Source organism: Natrix helvetica (assembly GCF_964273705.1).
Source record: "Natrix helvetica genome assembly, chromosome: 3".
NCBI classification, from domain to species: Eukaryota; Metazoa; Chordata; class Lepidosauria; order Squamata; family Natricidae; genus Natrix; species Natrix helvetica.
The window spans coordinates 46,390,227-46,412,727 of NC_138549.1; the positions used below are offsets into that span (position 1 = coordinate 46,390,227).

At 45.5% G+C, this 22,501-nt stretch overlaps 1 protein-coding gene across 5 annotated transcripts in view; it reads right to left on the reverse strand.

The window, feature by feature from the left end:
* Nucleotides 1-22,501, reverse strand: part of GPM6B (glycoprotein M6B) — a 126,282-nt gene that overhangs the window by 28,267 nt on the left and 75,514 nt on the right. Inside the window, exon 1 of one of the 5 annotated variants that reach the window (XM_081947331.1) lies at nt 20,774-21,239. The exons of the other annotated variants lie outside the window; for them this stretch is intronic. Coding sequence (XP_081803457.1) covers nt 20,774-20,822 — 49 coding nt within the window. The 5' untranslated portion in view covers nt 20,823-21,239. Of the gene's footprint in view, nt 1-20,773; nt 21,240-22,501 lie in introns of those variants that run through there. 5 annotated transcript variants of the gene reach the window in all.

Genomic DNA, 22,501 nt, shown 5'->3' on the forward strand with positions numbered 1-22,501 from the left:
GAAAGGGAAAGAAAATATTAATGTACTGTAGTGTTTCATGTAAACTAGCAACCAACATTCGTACCACTCCATTAGCACCCCTACCATTAAAACAGTATATACAATATTAATAGGTTAATGGGGTTTGAAACCTTTTCACTTATGCCGATTTCATACTACTAACATTTTTGCTGTAAGAATCTGACTCCTTAGATTCATTGGACAAAAATCCAAATAGACCTTACAATCTCATAGAATATGGTATTTTTATTCAACTAACGTTATCTTTCTATTTAAAAGCTAGAACAATTTAACATAGTCATTTCTTAGTATTTCCCAATGCACATTTGTAATGCATTCAGTTGTACATTAATTTCTACTGGCTATGCAAACAATCATCTGTTTGTCAGACCAAACTGGATTGAGCATGCATGTCCAGAAACAACAACTGTATTTCTGTGGTGCAAAAACTAGAACTCTAAGCTCTACAACTCTGAATGGAAGATATTCTACATATGAAATGATTTCTACCAATGCCGTGAAAAAATTAATCAGTGTGATTTGTGTTAAGATTTTATCTGCTGTTTGACGTTTGAGTTACATTGTACATTAGCTGTTCTGTTTATTTATTTTATTTATATAAGTATTAAGTATTACCAGATTTTTTTAAAATAACAAAAACCTAAAATCCAGTAAAAGCACAAATTTACCATAATACAGGAGGCATGAATGCTGATCATCCATTATCATGTCCTCTACAATATCTATCTTTGATAGTTTCTGGAAGACAAGTTTGAGAACAGAAAATCTTATATCCAAGGAATGAATGACCCATAATATGAGGATTATATTAAAAAAAAATTGCCTCCCTTCGTTTTTCTACATTGTGGATGTTTTATCTTTTAAGTAACATAATGCCAAAGCATATAGTTTTATAAATTAACACTACCCCCACTCCATGTCCTGTTCATCAGAGAACAGGGTTGTGTTATTGAGAGGAATGAACAAAGAATACTTGGACTATACACCAAGAATATATACTCTCAACACAGTCATTCAAGATGTGACAGTGATTTTAGCTGCCAGATAAAGCAAGCTGGCACCAGTGATATAGGAAAATGCTAGAGAAAGGTGACCACTTTAATTTATTTATTTATTTATTTATTATTCGTATACAGTCACTAAAATGCGTTATAAAATACATACATAAAACAGTTAAATAATTAAATACGTAGGTGGAGGAGGTTGCAAGACTGTATATAGAATAATAAATATAGTACATTAAAAACTCTAATAACCCAGGAGTTAAAATATTACCCAAAATTACCCATTAAAATATATCCACCGGGAGGTAAAAACTAAGAATGTGCCAGGCCAGCTAATCGAAACAGGTGAGTCTTTAATTTTTGACGGAAGGAACGGAAGTCAGTGGTTGTTCTAATGTCGGGGGGGAGGTCATTCCAGAGGGTTGGGCCCATCACAGAGAAGGTCCTACCCCTAGGCGTCGCCCGCTGGCACTGCCTAGTGGACGGCACCAGTAGTAGTCCCTCCCTGTGAGAGCGGATTGGTCGTAGGGATGTGTGCGGGAGGATACGATCCCGCAGGTAACTGGGTCCTGTGCCATGGAGCGCTTTAAAGATGGTAATCAATACCTTGAAACGCACCCGAAAAACCACAGGTAGCCAGTGCAGCTCGCGCAGGAGAGGTGTCACGTGGGAGTATCTTGAGCTCCCCATAATCACCCGCGCGGCTGCGTTCTGGACTAGCTGTAGTCTTCGGATGCGTCCCAAGGGAAGCCCCATGTAGAGGGCATTGCAGTAGTCCAGGCGAGACATCACCAGCGCATGAGTGACCGTGCGTAGGGCATCCCGGTCCAGTAGTGGGCGCAATTGACGCACCAGGCGAACCTGGTGGAACGCCCCCCTTGCCACGGCTGCCACATGGTCATCCATAGACAGCCGGGCATCTAGGAGGATGCCCAAATTGCGCGCCCGCTCCACAGGGGGGAGTTGTTCACCCCTTATGGCCAGCGATGGAGTTAGCTGGCTGAACCGGGGTGCCGGTAGCCACAGCCACTCAGTCTTGGAGGGGTTGAGTTTGAGTCTGTTGTCCCCCATCCAGACCCCAATGGCTTCCAAACACCGGGACATCACTTCGACAGCCTCGTTGGGGTGGTTTGGGGTTGAGATGTACAGCTGCGTATCATCAGCGTACAGATGGTATTCAACCCCAAAACCACGGATGATCTCCCCCAGCGGCTTCACATATGCGTTGAACAGGAGGGGCGAGAGGACCGACCCCTGCGGCACCCCACAAGAGAGTGGCCTCAGGGTCGACCTCTGCCCCCCTGTTAACACACATTGCGTCCGGTCAGAGAGGTAGGAGCCGAACCACCGTAGAACGGTGCCTCCGACTCCCATCCCCCCCAGCCGGCGCAATAGGATACCATGGTCGATGGTATCAAAAGCCGCTGAGAGGTCTAATAGGACCAGGATAGAGGAACAACCTCTATCTCTGGCCCTCCAGAGATCATCAACCAACGCGACCAAGGCTGTCTCCGTGCTGTGCCCGGGTCGGAAACCGGACTGGCGTGAGTCTAGATATTCGGATTCGTCGAGGTGTCGCGGAAATTGCTGCGCCACCACATTCTCAACAACCTTCGCCAAAAAGGGAAGGTTGGAGACTGGACGGTAATTAGCTAGTTCCGTTGGGTCCAGTGAAGGCTTCTTGAGCAGGGGCCTCACCACCGCCTCTTTCAAGGCGGTTGGCAAGGATCCCTCACCCAACGAAGCATTCACCAGGCCCAGAAGCCAGCCTCGTGTCGTCTCCCAGGATGCCAGTACCAGCCAGGAGGGACACGGGTCCATTGAACATGTGGTGGGTCGCAGCCGTCCACGTAACCTGTCCAAATCCTTGGGGGCAACAGAGTCAAACTCCTCCCAGAGTGGTCTCACAAGACTCGCTGTTGACGGCTCGTCCGGTTCACTGAAGGGGGCCCATCCACTCCGGATCTGAGCGACTTTGTCCTGCAGATATTCCCCAAACTCCTCTGCTCTTCCCTGCAGGGGTGCCCCCCGCATCCTCTGTGATAGGAGGGAGCGGGTCACCCGAAACAAGGCGGCAGGGCGGTTATCGGCGGACGCAATAAGGGCGGCACAATGTCTACGTTTGGCCGCCCTTAATGCCACAAGGTAAGTCCGCAAGTAGGCTCTTACCTGTGCTCGATCAGATTCGGAGCGTGAGGACCTCCACCTGCTCTCTAGACATCTCCTGTGGCGTTTCATCACCCTCAGCTCCTCAGTAAACCAAGGAGCCCGGGTGGATCGCTGCCGCAGGAGACGTCGCAAAGGCGCAACCCGGTCCAAGGCCCCAGCCGCCGCCCTATTCCAGGCTATAGGTATTGGCCCAAGCTGTGTCTGGAATCTATCCGGTTCCATCAGGTGCCTGGGGCGGTACCAGCTTAGTCTGGTTCCGCCTCCTCGCGGTGGGAGGTAGCGCCAGGGAAGTTCAGCCAGAGAGATGAGTGATCAGACCATGACAGGGGCGTGATGACTAAATCCCCCATTCCCAGATCACTCGTCCACTGCTCAGATACGAAAACAAGGTCCAGTGTGTGACCACCTTCGTGAGTGGGGCCCTGAACTAATTGGGTCAGGTCCATGGCCCTCATGGAAGCCATGAACTCCCGAGCCACCTCAGAAGCCTCTCCCGTCGACGGCAAGTTGAAATCCCCCATAACCAGAAGCTTGGGGGTCTCAACTGCCGTTTCCGAGATCAGCTCGAGGAGCTCGGGCAGGGCTGCTGATGCATAGCGAGGAGCCAAGTATACAATCAGCAAGCCCCACTGCCTCCCTGGGCCCCATTTCACACCAAGGGACTCACACCCGGGTATCTGAGGAACAGTGAACTCTCTCGGCTCCAAACATTCCCGAATAACTACCGCCACCCCACCACCCTTACCCAGGGCCCGGGGCTGATGAAATGCCCGGAAACCTGGTGGGCACATTTCAAACCACCCTCGTGGCCCAACCAGGTCTCCGTTATCCCTGCAAGGTCTAGCTCCCCCTCTGAGATCAACTCATTGATGAGGGGGGCCTTGTTAATCACAGACCTTGCATTGCAAAGCATCAGCCGCAGGCCCTGGCTCTGTAGCTCCTGACCACCCAGACTGCGGGGGTTGGTATAAACGACCGGGCGTAGCCAGCAGCCACGGTCTCCCAACCAACCTTGGGATCTTCTCCTGTCCTCGCATCCCCCTCCCCACGACCGTTGTAATAAAGCAACCCTCCGTTGAAATGACCTTTTCTTTCCCCCCCCCACCTCGTTCCCTTCCTTCCTGGACTCACCTGTTTGCCTGGCACTGGCTTCCCTCCCGGTCTGATGGACCCTCCCCCCACCCTGGAACCCCCTAAAAAAGATACAAAGCATTTAATTAAAAAAACCCTTAGCTTCCGTTTCCTGCACCTCTCGGGGTTGACAAACCCGTCATCGAGGCGGGCCCTTGAGAGAGCCAAGGGCCATGCCTGCGAGAGAGGGGCCTCCCGCAGGCGGAGCAGGTCTGACCTCAGGTAAATTGATATAAGAATCCAGTGGGGTTAAGGTGCTGCAGATGGTAACAAAGTCAGTAGGGGGGGGGGTAAGAGGCAGAATCCTGTTCGTATTTGGATGAGGATATGGGGGGGGGGGGCAGATAGAAGTCCAAATGTCCAGATGGTGCAGGCATAATAGAGGTGGCAAAGATGATAAACGATGATAAAAGATGACAAAAGTGGGTGAAAGCCCTATATGGTCCTGAGTGGGCATAAGATGGTCCCAGGTGAGCATGAGCTCATGGACAGAAGTCTAGGGTCCTCAGTGGGTGGGGGGGCGTTCTTAGCCTAGGCCTGCTTAATCCAGGCACCACTCCGGCCTCTCCATGGCCCTAGGCCCGATCTTCCGGTAGCTTCTGCTGTTCTACACCACCCCCGGCCATCGTCCTGTAACTCCAGACTCTGTCCTGGCTCCCTCCCAAAAAGCCCAAAAACCTCATATTCCAGGCTCTCACCCAGCGTTCCAATATCCTGATGTTAAGCCTTCGGCGTCTTCTTATTAGTGCTGGCTGGTCTGCAGGCGGGGGGAGCCACCAGGGGGCGCTTGGAGATAGCAGATCTTCAGCAAGGCCCCCTGGCAGCGGCGTCTCCTCTCCCGTTCTTCTCATTGCCGCCGCTGCCGTCTCTGCCGTTTACTCAGCTGCTCAGCTGCTCAGCTCCATTCTGCTCAGCCAGTCCCGGCCCTGCCAGTCACTCTCACGGACGTCTCCTTACTCCCTCCGCCATCGCCTGCGCCAAACATATGTGCGCCGTCGCCGTTCCTCTTCCTGCCTTCAGCCCCGGCCCCCGCATCCATTTTCCAGCCTCTCACCTCCCACCTCTCTCCGGCCTCTCTCCGGTCTCCCCGGCCTCCCCGACCACCCTAACGGACCGAAATAGGTCCAAAGCAGGCCAGGGTGGTTCAGCAGTCCGACTCTCGGCCCTCGGATGGAACGAGGGCTGGCAGCAACCCCTTCCCCCCCATTGGGGCTCCGCTACAGTTCCTGGAGCTCAAGAGGCGACCGCCATCGCCGTAAGCTCCTCCTCCCTCATGACAATTGTTAAGACATAATTTCATATAGTGCAAGAAAATGCAATTGTAAACCACTCTACTTTATCAAGAAAAATAAAAGGATGGCTACTGTAAGGCCAGATGATGGCCCATCAGGTAAGATTACAGCCAAAATGCTGAAGATCATTCAGAATACCAATAGCATTTATGACACAGTTAGCACAAATCCAAAGCTGCAAAGACAGAATACACGTGGAAGCATGCAGTATAAGAAGCATAAAGTTTCTTTATGGGGAAGTTCAACGTAGCGAAAGATGAAATAAATTGGTTTATTGATATCTTAGCAATCCAGAAACAGACTGAAATGAGACCATTTTAGTCAGAAGAATATACTGTTTACTACCAAGATCACAAAAAAACAAATATTAATTTCATAGGAAAAATATAGCACACAAAGTAGTTGGATATATTGCAGACAACTGGATAGTATCTATTAGATTTTGTGAACAATTCTTGAGTGACCAATGTAATGGAACCTACTCATCCATTCGTAACCTGAGGAATCTCATATCTTGAATGCGATCACTCCCTCATTTGACCCACATATTCGTTAATCGAATGTGCAGTTTGTTAAGTGTTAGGTAGTTCAGTGTGGGGAAGGCCATGGGGGCCTAGTGATTAAGACCACCCAAGGCCTCCCCAACCCACTGAAATACCTCATGCTCCCAACAATTGCTCCCCCCCAACTTGCCGCTCTGGGTCACTTACCATGTGAAGATCCAGCAAGCAGTCTCCTCTTCAGCCTCTCAGCTGTATGCACCCCTCTGCAGTTTCATATAGGCCGGCGCAGGCCTCATCTGGCACGTTGCAGACCAAAATGGAGCTTCTGAGGTGTGGATCCGCCCCTCAGAAGCTCCATTTCAGTGGTTCTGTCCCTCAGAAGCTCCATTTCAGTGGATCCGCCTTTCAGAAGCTCCATCTCGGCTTGCAACGTGCCAAGGGAGGCCTGCTGAGGCCCAAATGGTGCATCGGAGGGGTGGAACCGCCCCTTGGAAGCTTCATTTTAGCCAGCAACATTCAGGATGAGTGTTGCAGAGCCTCTGCAGTTGTTCGTAAGGGTGAACAATTGCTGTGGTACTGCAAGATTTGTAGTTTTGGGACTTGTTCGTAAATGCTACGGGGCACTTATTGTGTAACTTTGAATGTTTTCTAAGAGAATACTCATAGCCCAGGGATTACCTATATGACAATTCTCCAAGTTTATGCTTCAACCAGTGATACAGAAGACAAGGAAGCTAATGACTTTTATAGTGAAGTTCAATCTGACATTCCTAAGAAACAGACATGAACCAGTAGAATAATTTATTGCCTATCCAATAATTTCTTCATTTCTAACACAGTCTTGAATCAACAAAATGATGCCTACATGCATGGACATCTCCAGATGGAGCACATAGAAAGATGTTCAAGTTGGTTTTAAGAAAGGTGTGTAATATTTATTTATTGGGGGAAATGACATAATGTTTCTGACTTATTTAGGACAAAATGAGAACAGATGGTGTTCTAGGTCAGTTTTTTGTGAAAATATTGAAGATTCAAAAGAGTGCACAAATTTTTAAGCACCGTTGTGTGATTTGATTCACTAACATTTAGATTGTTGCATTTTGTACAGTTTCTAAAATGGCCTTCAAAGGCAGACCTATCTAAAGTTCATTGCAGAAATCCACATGGGTAATGATAAGAACCTGAGTTAATGACAATTTTCACTCTAGGGAGGGCTGCAATGGAGGAGCCTTGCCACAGTAATTTAAGTTCTTATCACCACCCACGTATGGTATGCTGGAGCTGGGTGAGATCCCCCAACCTATGGTCTCCACACAATAGCCATGAGTGAAGAAGTACTCTCTAGTTATAAATTATTATTTCAGGGCATTACCACCTCTTCAAATGTTATCATCAAAATGGGAAGGCAAATTGCACAAACAACAATTTGTCTTAGATTCAATTTGAGACTGTTTCATCTCATCAAGGTATGAAAAAGTTTCCAAACCCAGTTCAAGACTTCTATAAAAATCTCTGGCTTCGGGTGGAAATGTATAGCTGAGAATTAGCCACAGATGGATAATATAGTTCAACTAGCTTAACCAAGCCATTGGCTGGTACCATCTGCTTAGGGTGGTGGTGGGGTAAACCACTGAAGCATAGTATCACTGACCACAGTTCTCACAAAGGGTCCAGAAAGATATCATTAACAGTGATATCAACCTACTCTCCATCCAGATCCATACGGATGTTATCAAGCTTGTACTATTATTCATGGCAACAGAAATATCTTCCCCAATGTCACACTTGTAACAATTTAAATTCTTCCCTAAATGGGCTCACCCAGAATGAAAGCATGTAATTGAAATGCAACAGAAACAACTTTCACAATTTTATTTTAAAAAATAGAAATACTTTTAATATTACAAGAACTTAAGTCCATGTTTTCATTGGATCAAGGGCAATAGTCCTGCCAGAACAAGAGGTGGGTTTGGTGGTGGTGGTAGTCTCATTATTGCTAGAAAAAGTACAGCAGCAGAAGAAAGGCATCAGAAGAAAGTAACTTCTACAGATTGGAAATCAGTCTCTGCCTGTAGTCCTCTTCTCTAATATAAACTCTAATATAAACTCAAAGTAGGTCCGGATTGCTGGGTTGTTCAAATTGATGCTTTTGTATAATTGTGGAAAAAAAACATTCAGCCTTGATGAGAAAACAGGTATGACATGTGTCACCAAGACCTGGCTGGATAAGGAGGGAGTTGCAGAGATTGACCATTGGCTTACCTGAAGGGTCCTTTTCTGTACACCGCGGGAGAGTCCAAGCAATGGGTTAATTCAGTCTGCTTGCCCTTAGGACTGAGGAACTATTTTTCCTTTAGCCACACCTCCTCCTGGTGTGATCAATCCCCCAGAATTCTTAGAAGGAGTCAGATCGTGCGGACGGAGCGAAGCGTCCAAGATGATGTACTGTTGACACGAAGAACCCGAATCCCGGCCTTGAGAGCCAGGGTGGGTTGGACTCTCCCGCGGTGTACAGAAAAGGACCCTTCAGGTAAGCCAATGGTCATTTTCCTGTACACCGCTTGGAGAGTCCAAGCAATGGGACATACCCAAGTTATTGTCCATCTGGGTGGGCAGAAGAAGGCTCCCGGGATTCGGTCTCTGACACAACCGCCTGGAGCACACGCCTGCCGAAGGACGCCTCAGCTGAGGCAAAAATGTCCAATTTATAGTGTCGCACAAAAGGAGAAGGAGAGGACCACGTAGCGGCCCTGCAGATGTCCAGGATTGAGGCCTGGGTGGCCCAGGCCGCCGAGGTAGCAGCACTTCGTGTGGAGTGTGCGGTGATGCTGCGCGGAACGGCTTTGGATTGGCTTTCATAGGCTGTCGCAATGCAGGCACGAAGCCACCTGCCAATCGTGGAGGAAGAGACCTTCTTCCCTAGGGAACCAGGCTGGAAGGAGAGGAAGAGAGCCTCTGACTTCCTGAACTCCGCAGTGCGAGCGATGTAAACCTTCAGGGCCCTCCTGACATCAAGATTGTGCCAGGAACGCTCTCTGGGATGCGACGGATGAGGACAGAAATTTGGCAACACAATGTCTTGCGCTCTATGGAACCATGAGTTTACTTTGGGGGTAAAGGTCGGGTCCAGCCTCAAAACGACCCTGTCAAGGTGGATGACGCACAGGTCCTGGCGAACAGACAGAGCCGCCAGCTCCGAAATTCGGCGGGCGGACGTGATGGCAATCAAGAAGGCCGTCTTCAGCATCAGGAATCGAAGAGAAGTAGTGCGTAGAGGTTCGAATGGAGGGCCAGAGAGGGCCCGTAGGACCACGGACAGCTGCCAAGTGGGGTAGCGATGAACGGTGGGAGGGCGAAGGTTAGAGGCGCCCTTGAGGAAGAGTCGCAACTTTGGGATTTTGCTGAGAGGCAAAAGATGGTCGCCCGACCAGACGGTGGACAAGGCCGCCACTTGGTGTCGAAGGGTGTTCGGGGCCAGGCCCTTGTTGAGTCCCGCTTGAAGAAAGTCAAGGACTCTGGAAACAGGTGCGGTCGTCGGCTCGATGAGCAGCTCCTCACACCACTTTGCGAAGGCGGCCCAAGACGCATCATAAATTCTGGTGGTTGAAGGGCGTCTCGCCGCCTGAATGGTGTTCACAACCTCCTCTGACAGGCCTTCGCCTTTCAGTTGGTCCCCCTCAAGTGCCAGACGGCCAACTGGAGCCACTGGGGCTCTGGATGAACCATGGCCCCCTGGCTGAGGGAGATCTGGTCCGGAGGGATGCGCCATGGAGGAGACACCGACAGGTGGACAAGGTCGGCGAACCACGACCTGCGGGGCCAGTGTGGGGCCACGAGGAGAACTTCCGCTTCCTCTGCGATGACTTTGGAGATGAATTGAGGAAGGAGAGGCAGGGGAGGGAAGGCATACAGTAGCTCGCGGGGCCACTTGCAACACAGTGCATCTGTCCCCTCCGCCCCCGGGGTGAAGAACCGGGAGTAGAAGCGGTTGAGCTGCTTGTTGTCCCTGGACGCGAACAGGTCTACGGCCGGATTTCCGAATCTGTTGGACATCTGGTGGAACAGGCGAGGGTCCAGTTTCCACTCCGCAGGATCTATGGTTGTCCTGCTCAACCAGTCTGCCTGTGTGTTGTCCACTCCGGAGATGTGGTCGGAGCGAAGAGATTCCAGATGGCGCTCCGCCCAGCGGCCCAGGGACTCCGCCTCTCTCATCAGTGCTCTGGATCTGGTGCCACCCTGGCGGTTGATGTGGGCCTTGGTGGCCACATTGTCCGTCATCAGAAGCACATGTTGACGATGGATGGACCGGCTGAAATGGCGCAGGGCCAGGCGAGCAGCTCTCAGTTCCAGTAGGTTGATGCTGTAACTGGTTTCCACTTGGGACCACTTGCCCTGGACAACCAGGGAACCCATGTGGGCTCCCCAGCCGGAGAGGCTGGCGTCTGTGGTGATGATTAACCTTTCGGGCTCCTTGAATAGGTGGCCCTTGAGGATGGCCGGAGACACCCACCAGCGGAGAGACCTCTTCACTTCCGGCGGAACTCGAATCGGCCTGGGAGAGTTGCTCCTGGATGCCTTCTGGTGCGGCAGCAGCAGCCACTGAAGCGCCCTGGAATGCAGGCGGGCCCACGGCACGATGGAAATGCAGGAGATCATTTTTCCCAGCAGCTGCGACAGAAGGACCACTGGAGCCTGCCTCAAGCTCATCACCTTGTGGGTCATGGACCTTAGACCGTCCAATCTGTCTTGGGAGAGGAAAACCCTGCACAAGTTGGTATCTATCACCGCCCCCAGGTGTACAAGTCTGTTTGTTGGAGTGAGATGGCTCTTCTCTATGTTTAGAGTGAAGCCGTGATTTCTGAGGGATCTCATAGTGGTTTGGAGATCCCGCAGGGCCTGCTGCCTGGACGACGACTGGATAAGGATGTCGTCCAGGTAGCACTGTAGCCTTATGGGCCTGCGTCTTAGCTGGGCCGCCACTACCGCCAGAACTTTGGTAAACGTCCGAGGAGCGGACGAGAGGCCGAATGGGAGAGCTTTGTACTGGAAGTGGCGACCTGCATAATAAAAGCGCAGGAACTTCCTGTGCTGTGGACGGATGGGAATGTGGAGGTATGCTTCTTTGAGATCTATAGATGTGAGGAGATCTCCCTGTCGAATCCCTGCCAGGATGGACTGCAGGGACTGAATCTTGAACCTCCGGTAGGCGATGTGCCTGTTAAGGTTTTTGAGGTCCAAGATGGCTCTCCACCCCCCCGAGTTCTTTGGCACCAGGAAGAGGATGGAGTAAAACCCCCTCCCCTCTTCGCCCTGGGGAACGGGTTCCACGGCCCTGATGTCTAGGAGATGTCTGACTTCCTGGTCCATACGCTCCCTCTTTTGAGGGCAGGATGGGACGGGGCACCGGATGAAGGTCCGGGGGGGGAGGGACAGGAACTCCAGGGAGAGGCCTTCCCTGACTATCTGCAGAACCCAAGCATCCTCGGTTGTCTGGGCCCAATGGGAGGCAAACAGCTGGAGCCGACCCCCTATGGGCGCCGAGCTCGGGCAGTCACTTTGACTTACGGAACGGCCTGTTGGAGGCCCCACCGTGGTTATACTTGCGGAAGCCGAACTGCTGCCTGCCTCTGTCCCGAAAGGGCGCCCTGTCCTGGGACCTGTCGCCCTGCTGACCGAAGGACCTATTGGAGGGAGAGAAGGAAGAGGCAGAGGTGGAAGGCTCGGAGGCACGAAAGGACTGCCTCCTGGAATAGGGAGCGGTCTTACGTTCCTGCTTCTTGTTTAGAGAAGGGAGGATCTTCCTCTTGTCCTTGGACTCGATGAGGAGAGGATCCAGGGACTCGCCAAATAATTTGGACCCCTTGAAGGGGGCGGAAGCCAGTTTCCACTTGTTTTTCTGGTCCGCTTGCCAATGGCGGAGCCAGATCAACCGGCGAAAAGTGATATTAGAGCCGAGTGCCCTGGAGGCGAATTTAGTGGCGTTAAGGGAAGCGTCAGCGGCGTATTGGGAAGCCGCGATTATTTTAGACACGTCCTGGTAGAGGCGGACGTCTCCCGCTGGGAGCTTGGTTAGGAGTTCGCGTAGCCAGATCACAGAAGCCCTATTGAAAAAGGAGGCGGATAAAGAGGCCCTAATGGCCCAGGCAGCAGCCAGGTGGGTCTTGTGGCACGCCTTTTCCGCCTTCTTGTCCTCCGCCTTAAGGCCTTCCAGAAGGTCGGCCGGTAGGGAGGAGTTAGAAGTGAGTGCAGCGATGGGCGGGTCGACAGTGGGAAGGGCCAGAAGGTCCTCCAGCACTGGCTCCATAGTATAAAGCTTCCTATCTACCCCACTGGGAGAGGACTGCGTGGCTGGTTGAGCCCACTGGCGCTGGATCAGGTCGAGAAACAGCCCCGGGACCGGAACCAGCTCCTGTTGGGGTGCTGGGAATCAAACATGACCGCATTGGGATTAGCCGGAGTGGCATCTGCCGCCAGCGCGGCCGGTTTGGGCTTGATCCCCACCCTGGTGGCAGCCTTGACCTTGTGGAGGACAGATTTGAAAAGGCTGGGCTTGAACAGACCCGCAAAGGCGGGCACTTCAGGGGGAAAGTCCTCGTCGTCCGAGAGACCTAGCACCTCCGGGTCAGGGTCCTCAATGGCAGAGGCCTCGCTGACCACCGAGGATTCCAGGGAAGGATGGCGAGCACGCTTGCTTGGAGGGGGAGCTGCCTGATCGGGTTTGGGACCCCTTGGGGCCACTGCAGTGGGATTCTTAAATTTCATGGCCTCCGTGATGCCCTTGGCAATGGCACGGGCCATCAGTTCCTGCATGCGGGGAGATAATTCCTCTGAGTCAGAATCAGGATCCAAACCCTCCTCTAGGGGGGGTGAAGCCTCACCCTGCATATCATCTATGCTAGCATCCCCAGGGGGAGGGGCCTGTTCACAGGCCCAAGAGGGTGCCGGGGAAGCCGGCTCTGCAAATGACCTATTTGGCGATAGGTCCTGGGACTCCACCTCCTCGGCAAGGACCATTTGGAGATCCTCCCGGGAGGGAGGGATTCCTGAGTGGGACTGCTCCCTGTCTGCCTGGCGTCTGGCCTTCTCAAACTGCTTGTCAAGGGCCCGCTGGCACCTTTCAGCATCCTTGGCCTCAGCCACGGAAGGGGTTCTGGAACGCTGTTTCCCAGAACTACCCCCACCACTCTTGCCCGCACCCCCACTCCCCGATGAGGAGGAACCCTTGCTAGGGGCCTGAGAGAGGCTCGGCCTAGTATCTTGGGAATCGGGGGGACTAGGCAGGTCCATAGTCAATGACCACACAAGATGGAGCAAGGCTATGACAAGGCAGAAGTTAGAGAGAGAGACTGGTTGCTGCAAGGGGAACAAAGCAAAAAGATTTGTCAAAATTGCTATATGCAAGTAATTGAGTCAATACGTATGAAATTATCCCATGCTTAATACCAGTCAGAGGCCCAGGGGTAGGATTGGGGCCTGCACCGAGGTGCAAGGCTCCGCAGGAGAAGCAGGGAGGAGAATTACTAGAAAAATGCTTTGGCCTGCGCTTACTTAGGCCTCCTCCCTGAGCCGGTATAATGACCGTTGGTATGGCCCAGGAACCAGCACTGCTCGCAAAAATAGGCAAAAGGATGGAGGTGGCGATCCCAGCCTGAGAAACCCTTGCTAGGCCCTGCCACCTCCAGCGGTCTCCTGATAACAAGACTGATGCAAAATGGCGGCCATGGCTGGGCGCGCTTTTTTTCGCGCCTAAAATGGCTGCCGCAACAGCGTGGGGCTAAGGGAGAGCGAGGAGCGAACGCGCCTCGAATGGCGACGATCGCTCACTCCTCCCTGCGGCAGAGGTCCTCTAGCAGGCCGGGGAACGAAAAAAACTTCGACTAAAATAACAAACGAGGGGCCTGGGAACATAGGAACCTTGCCGCTGCAGCCGCGCCGTTTTAAACGACAAGCGGCAGGCCTCCGAAGCCGTCCCATAAGGATCGGCTGAGGGGCACCCCCCCACCACCTTCCAGCTTACCTCCTGGCCTTCAAATGTAAATTCTGCTGGAGAAAAACGCAGCGATGAGGAGAAAAACGTCTCACGAAGTTGGGGAAATGTTAGGAAAGAGAAATAAAACGCAATAGAGAGTCCAAGCCAAAAAAGGATTAATTCAGCTCAGAGCTCTAGCTAATTACGTCCAAACGGGCTGACTGAGGAAGAATTCTGGGGGATTGATCACACCAGGAGGAGGTGTGGCTAAAGGAAAAATAGTTCCTCAGTCCTAAGGGCAAGCAGACTGAATTAACCCATTGCTTGGACTCTCCAAGCGGTGTACAGGAAAACTATCTGAGTTTCTTGTCCTGCATCACTCCCAAAGAGCAGGCAAAATTGTGGGCTAAGAGACATTAATTGTTGTGAGAAGCACTGTTCTGTAGATGGTTAGATATGAAACTATGCTTGTGAGATTGGGCCAAAGGGACAAACAGAGATGGTGCTATTTGTACTGGTCTTCAAGCTGCATGGTGACATCCTTTACTGAGATACTTCATTTTATTCACTCCTGTCTGTTGATATACCTATCTGTAATCAGAGGCACCTTGGGAGTTCATGGCCCCATGACAAAAATAGGCTTGTTTCAGGTCATCACTGGTCTAATCCAGATTTTTGGCCTTTACCTTAGAGTAGCTGAGATATGATCTGGTTCTGGAGCACCTTTCTTAAGCCCCCGGCAGTAGACAGATACTTTTTTTGTGATAATGAGATTAATCAAAACTACTGTCGTCTGATTAAAATGGGAAGATACCTCCCCACCTCTCCCTGATAGCCCTGAATAATGTTCCTAGCAACCTGAAAACATTTATATGAGTGTCTTGTTGCACTGCTTAATTCCTTTATTTCCTACTTTACATCTATCTGGTCACAAAAGAAAAAAAACTCCTCCAACTTGTCAGAAGCTGCCCTGAGGTATGCACAAGATAAAATACAAATCAAAATAAATAAGGAATAAGGAATTGATAAGAAGTGCATTTAATTGCTTTGAATGAATTTGTTTTGGACTGTTGGATGTCATCTCAGAGCCACTGATTGAAATCTTTCAGATTCTGGAACACAAGAGAAATGCCAGAAAACTGTAGAAGAGCTAATGTTATCCCAGTACTTTAAAAAGTGATTGATTTTTTAAACTACAGATTAATGCTTGTCATCAATACCTGCTCTATGCTGTGTTTTATTGCCATAGTGTAAAAAGGATGTTGAGAAAGAGTGAAAAGAAGAGTGATGAGGGTGCAAAAGGATTTGGAGGTTAAATCCAGGGCCGGATTTTCCTATAGGCTAACTAGGCTTCAGCCTAGAGCCTCAAGATCAAGAGGGGCCTTTTATTTTTATTTATTATCCGTGCCACATTTTTTATAAAGGTTAGTACCAATTACAACGTTTCATTTAATATATTGATATATATCATCGTAATGATGTATTTTATTATCTCTCATGTAATTTACAAACTTAAAAATGGGAGGTGAAAGGGCCCCATAAGTGGAATAGCCTAGGGCCTCTTTTCATCTAAATCCGGCCCTGTTTAAATCAAATGAACTTAAAGAAGTTAAAGAAACTTGGTATGTTTAGCCTACAGAAGAGAAAGCTAAGGGAAAACAAGTGTCTTCCAATACACTTGGAAGTCATAGGGCCGAGGTTGATATATTTTCCATAATGCCCAAGGGTAAAACAAGAACCAGTAGATGAAAATTTAACAGTGAGAGATCCAAAAGTGAAATAGGGAAGAATCTCCTGACTTTGAGAGCTATCAAGCAACTGAACAGTTTGCCATTTGAAATTGAGGGTGCTCTAACAACAGATGCTTTCAAGAAAAGATTGAACACCTATTTGTCTGGGATGAGATAAGGGCATCTGCATTGGGCAGATGATTGAACTCAATGTCTTTCAAGTTCCTTCCAATGCTACGATTCTATTGTGATTCTATGAATCCATGGAATTCAGAAGCAACCAAACCACTGGGCAGGATTATTCCTAATCATTCTGTCCCAGCTTGTTGATTATATACAGTTCCTTGATTTTCCAAGGAATTTTGAGAAATGAAGTTGTGAATCTGGAATGCTACTGGTGAAGAAAGGGAACCAGTTAAAACTAGACACAAGTACAAGCTGACATGTTAGGCTATACTGATAATGGTAGAGAAGAGGAGTTACTTCTCCTTATAGCATCTATGCAATGATGCCCCACAATTTAGTCCAGATTGTGATTGTTGGCTAAGCGCTATGAATAAAATTACTCATATTCACTTCAGATTGGAAACCAGCTAGATGGGATCTACTGATATTACAAAGTGATATATTATGAGGTTGTAGTGTATATAACACTACATAACATTTACTATTGTAAAATTAAACACAGAGAATCCAAAACATCACCAGGAACAAAAGGAATGCTTATATATACATAAGTCCTCCTAGCAATTGTTCCTGATCTGATGTAATGGCTAAGGAGTTGGATTAGCACTGGGGAGAATCATGCCTAAGCCCACCAAAACTCAGCTTGCCTAAAGCAACCAAATCACTTTGAAATGCAACAAATTACAACTATTTTATTTGCATGCCAACAAGCCATAATACAAAAAAGAAAAGAAAAAGGTAGACACTGAGTGAAACTGAAGTGACTCTGAGTGGCAACAGGGAGAAGACTCAATCACGAACCTGTGGCTTGTTTTTATTCACTGACTAGTCCTGAATATAGTATGGCTAGCATGCTGACCTAGGAAAAAATAAAAATCTGGTCATGAGTTTATCTAAAGTATTCCATTGTTTCACTGTAATTTTCACTGTGGCTACCTTTTTCTTTGTTTCACCTTTGCATTTCTTTGCCCTGCAATGCAGAAGGGCCAAAGATATACAAGACCTTGTTCCACTTTTGCTCATGTCCTCTCAGTAAAGTTTCAAAGCTTTGCTGGGATTCCAGTACTGCTTGTCCACATACAAATAAAATCCTCAGCCACATGAAGCTAAGTGGTTAAATTTGAGCCACTCATTCTCTCTCAGCCCAACCCCTGACATAGGTAGGGAAAATAGGAAGAGGGAGTGCTATGTGTTCTATCTTGAATTTCTACAGCAAAGGGGGAGGGATATAAATCAGTCCATTTAAAAGCTCTTGACCTTTAAAAAAATCCTTAAGTGTTAGAGTAACAATATTCTGAACTTCCTGGAGAAGACAAAATGGTCATATCAAGGATGTTACCCTCATTCAGTTATTTCACCTAGAAAGGAATAAAAATGCTACATAACTATTGCAAGTCTATTTTAGTATAATTTACTTTTTATAAAAGAACTCTTAGAATTAAATATTAATAATTTCTTAATATACATTATTACTTTTTCAGTTTTATTCAACAAGAAGTAAGATTTTCATCTAACATCTCAGTAATTCTTCCTTGCCATGACCAAACTTCAAATATTAGCTTTCACCCCTCATATAGTGAAATAATTTATATATTTACTCAAAAGTAGACACCACTGATATTAACAGAGCTTACATCCAAATAGGTCCACAAAGGAATGGAAATTTTGCTCAATTCCTTTGTGAATAAACATATGCCATATGCAGCAGCACTTCTGATTTGTTTTTTAAACTCACTAACCTTTTTTCTAGACATCTAGAATAAATGTTTGTGGCATTTTACAACTACTTTGTTTACTAGATCAGTTTTTCCCCCTACATTAAATGAAAACATCTTGTCTATGCTAATATACATCAGGGTGTACTTTCTCTACTGCTGATAGAAAGTGACATGCATTACTGATTTATTCAATCTCAATAAATCTCTCTAGCACATCTTCCATTTGTTATTTAATTTAATGCTTGCAAGATAAATGCTGTCATTTAAAATAATTTATACATTTTTGGCTTTAAATGCAATCAATCTCTTTCACAACTCTGTAAAATATCTGCTCAATAATTACCTGAATAACTGGACATACGTGCCAAGTGGAGATCACATTAGTTGCATTCAGTCAATTTTGATTAATGGTTTATGTTAATTTCACTACAATCTAAATGTCATTTGCATGCTATATAATGGAAATCCTTGGTTCTTCAACAAAATGCAACACAGTGAAATCAAATAAATAGAACCATAGATTGGAATATATCTCTGATTTAAACAAATGACAGAGATCCCATAGGGGAAGGTCTTCTCTCAAACTAATGTCATCCAACTTCTACTTTAAAATTTCATTATATTTAATAATAGAAATAAGTGGAACAGATTATCATCCAAAATATTTTTAAAATGATCCTAAGGACTCTAAATGTTATAAATATATAAATGAATGGATATGTGCCAAACTTAAAAATTTAAATTAAATATACTGATGCTTTCTTATTTAGTGTTGAGAATTGCATTAATAATTTCACTATTATAGAGCTAGTCAAATGAAAAAAATATGTATAAACTACATCATAGCTCAATTTTAAAAACAGAATTATGCCTTTAAAAAGGCATGTTTATTACCTTTTTTAAATTTAAAAATATACTAAAATGATAATAATTAGAAAGATAATTATATTTATCCATAGCTTATAATGCTTATTGAAAAAAACATCTTATGAATTTGGGAAATAATTGTTTAAACTTCATTACATAGTTAACATTCATAAAGGTCACTGAATGCAAATACTACAAATCAAATCTGGAGGGAAATCTTCACAATTTCAGTAAACATAAATTAAATGATAAATTGGCAGGACATCAAAGCCTGGTTCAGCTCTCAAATGTAATTTATTTCAGTTATACCTTGGATCTGCTATTTATAATAGAAATGCTCAATTATAAATTATTTAAATTCTATTAATATGTGAGAAACAAATTCTACAAGGCATCTGGAGAATAAGCATCATAATGCACATTCTTATTTTGCTTAAAAAGGTTTAAGTAGAAGCTGCTAACTAGGCTATTTGGAAAAATAAGTAAGAGGCAGCTGAAAATATCCATGTAGTTTCTCATAGTATCAATTCAGAATCTCACTTCAAAATAATGAGGGTTGTCTTTATAAACTTCCATCAAACTAATTCTCTGCTTTAAAAGAGAAACATTCTCTATATTCACCACAAAATATAAAATAGACCACAATTAATTAAAAAAAAATATCACAGCCCAACAGAAATATAGATTTGTGTTCCTTGTGCAGATTCTCTCTGTGAAGTTACAGGTCAGTCAGTCTGTTTTTGTATGGTAGAAATGTTCAATGGAAGTTTGTGATGTGATATAAAGGGTGATTCTTAAAAAGAAAAAGAAAGCACAAAAACTTATTGAGTGGGGTAGGCTTCTTGTTGCATGCTAAAAGACTCTTTTGATTTGCAAGAGTAGGGTGATGAATTAAATAATAGATTTGTGAAAATTCACTTATTTAAAGGAAATTAAATTCTAAGAATAACTTACTTCATGACTTAGAAGCACACAACTGACTCAATTCCCGTACGCAAAAGTATTAACTGTAACTGACAAGTAAAAAGACAGCTATTTATAAGCTCAGTTTTAAAAAATGAACTGTGGAGACTTAAGAGCTATTTAGGTTTTTAAAGTATTTTTTAAAACAATATTGTATTTTAATAAAGTGTTCAGTGTTGCTGATTACTAGTGTAGAAAATGCATATTTCCCCCTGGCTTTTGGCATTTTAAAATTTAGGTAATCTTTCTAGATAATGATGAGGCTCTAGCAGCTGTTTGCCAAATTCATTTTATTGAACTTAGAAGCTAGAAAATAACTACCGGTATTGTAGAAAGAGGAAATTAATTTGCTGAATGGACCTCCGCACAGTGACACTATTTAATTAATATATTTATTTTAGTTACTTCAAATCTGTATCACTTTAGATTACAAATAAAAACAGAAATGCTACTAATAATAATACACAAATGGGCTAAAAGCCGTATCATACAAGACAACCTATTACCATTAAATGCAATCCTCTATATTCATTTCCTTTCAAGTCAATAGCTTTGGTGACACTTATACTTGAATAATATTTTCAGCAGTATTGTGCATAACCTTAGTATAAGAAATGGTTAATTAAACAAAGCATTATAAAACTTGCCAATTTTGATGTGTGTGAGTCTTTCAGAACAAATCATCACCAGCAACATTCAAATTCATCCTCACTTGCCACCCTGCCATTCTGAACTCTACAAATCTATTTTGGAACATTTTTTTCAAACATGGTGCTGTTTCCTATTCACAGCAAATGTGTGCACCAATCTCTCCCTGTGTGTTACAAAAATACAAGGTATAACTAGCTGCTGTCTAATGAAAGACAGACCCCATAAAGCCTCGTATCAAACCCATGTTGGCACAAAGCTTCACACTGATTTAAATCATACAGATTCAAAACATACACACAAGGCATATTCATACACCCTGCTATTTTTCTGTAAACTGAATTTTTATGGAGATGGGAATAGTTGAAAACAACTTCACAGAGCTGAAGCAATAGGTAGCAGTTCCATTAATCAGCTGTCAAGCCCTACAGAACACAAGAAACTGAAAGATACAACAAATGATCGTTTAAGCAGAGCTCTAAAGAGAGCTTCAAACACAGCCCCAATCTTTTCAGAACAGGAGACGCTTAAAAAGATTTAAACAGTCTATTGTTCAGTCCTCTGGGTACCTTTTTTCTCTTGCCTTTGTTCTCTATTTTCCTCCGCAGCAGTTTCCATGGCTGGCTTTATACCATCCACCAAAAATGCTTTCGCTCCCGCCCCCAGCGAAGAGACAGTCTTCCTTCCTTCTTTCTTCCTTTCCTTCTGTCACTTCTTTGCTATTGCAATAATTGAGTGGCTCCGTTTCTCACTACAGTAGATAGCTCTCTTTTCCAAGATGCACAAAGTCTGGTCAGCTTTAGTCTCGATCTGCCTACTGGTCCATAAAGATCTCTGCTGGAAGCCCTCAGCTATACGTCAGAGACCCCAGTTCTGTGCTTGATTGTCTCCCTTCTCTTCACACGTTTGTAAAGGAAACATGAAGAATCAGTTAGCCTCCTTTTCTTTCACATGCTCCCCATTCTCCGCGTCTCCCTATGCCTGTTAAATCAATTCTTTAGTGAAGAATAGGTTTGTGACAACCAAAAGGGACTGCATCTGAGGGAATGAATGGAACCCCTCCTGCTGCATGACTCAGCAATCACCCAAGCCCATTTTTCTGCACCATCTTGAGGGAGGTTCCATAGCATCAAACAAGGCACTTTGTCCCGCTAGACCGCAAGATAACGTTTGCATTTTGATTTATTCCATATGCTCAGCGGTTTTATATGAAATGTGCCCATTTACATGTTAACTTTTGATTTCAGGGATGTAGAATTTTTAATTCAATTTTTGGAAGTGTTAATCCCCTCCCCAATAGAAAAGCCATCATTATGCCAATCAGCAATTAAACATTGTTTCATAAGTACAGACAGTCACAGACGTGTGCAGGTGAGACTAAATGAGATATGTAACATCTCAGTCTCTGGTTCCCAATGGGTCATCTCATTTTTAAACCCTTAGAAGATAATAGGGTGGTTTTAAAAATAACCAAGATGTTGTGCTCATCATCTTAGATTTTAAAGTAAATAATAATTTTTAAAAGTCACCCAGCTTTCTAAGGTACAGTGCTTCAGGATCTTATATGCCTAGCTACATGCAGATTTTAGTCAAAGCTTAATAAATATAATAGAAATTATCCAAATGTTCTTTTAAATAAAAATATTTTCTTTGTTTGCTTGTGTGTTTTATACTTTCTAGAAACTGAAAAATCATTACATATATTTTATCTTTGGTAAGAACAAGTTTTAGAACACATATTGGGACTGCTGTTTGCTGTTTTAATCAGTGTGGAGTTTATCTCCACACTGATTATTTGCAGAGACTTAAGCTCCTAATAAGTATATGCATTAGAGAGAACCTTTCTTGTTAGATTTTAGGATAAACCCTGTGCCATATGCTTTTTCTCTCTAAATGTTCAACACTGTTCTCAGAAAATAATAAACTATACTTGTTAGCAAAGTAAAAATGATATTCTTTAAAGATAAACAGATACTTAACATAGGATGCAACTATTAATGAATGCAAAGCCATTAAAACTAGTGGTTTCATTGATGTTTCAATCATTTTGGAAGTTTTGAGTTTGAAACAACTCTAGTTTTGACGCAGACATTTCCAAATTAATGAAGAAAGACCACTGAATCTACAGAATTTCCCTTTTTCTTAGAAAGAAAAAGGAAAGCATTTGAGTCCATGAAGAAATGTTCTCTTTAAAACTTCATTAAAGTAGAATATGCCAAAATATATTTTTCCTTTCAAGAATCAATATGTTCACAGGTTTACAAAATCACATATTAAGCAAAGCAAACCATCACATT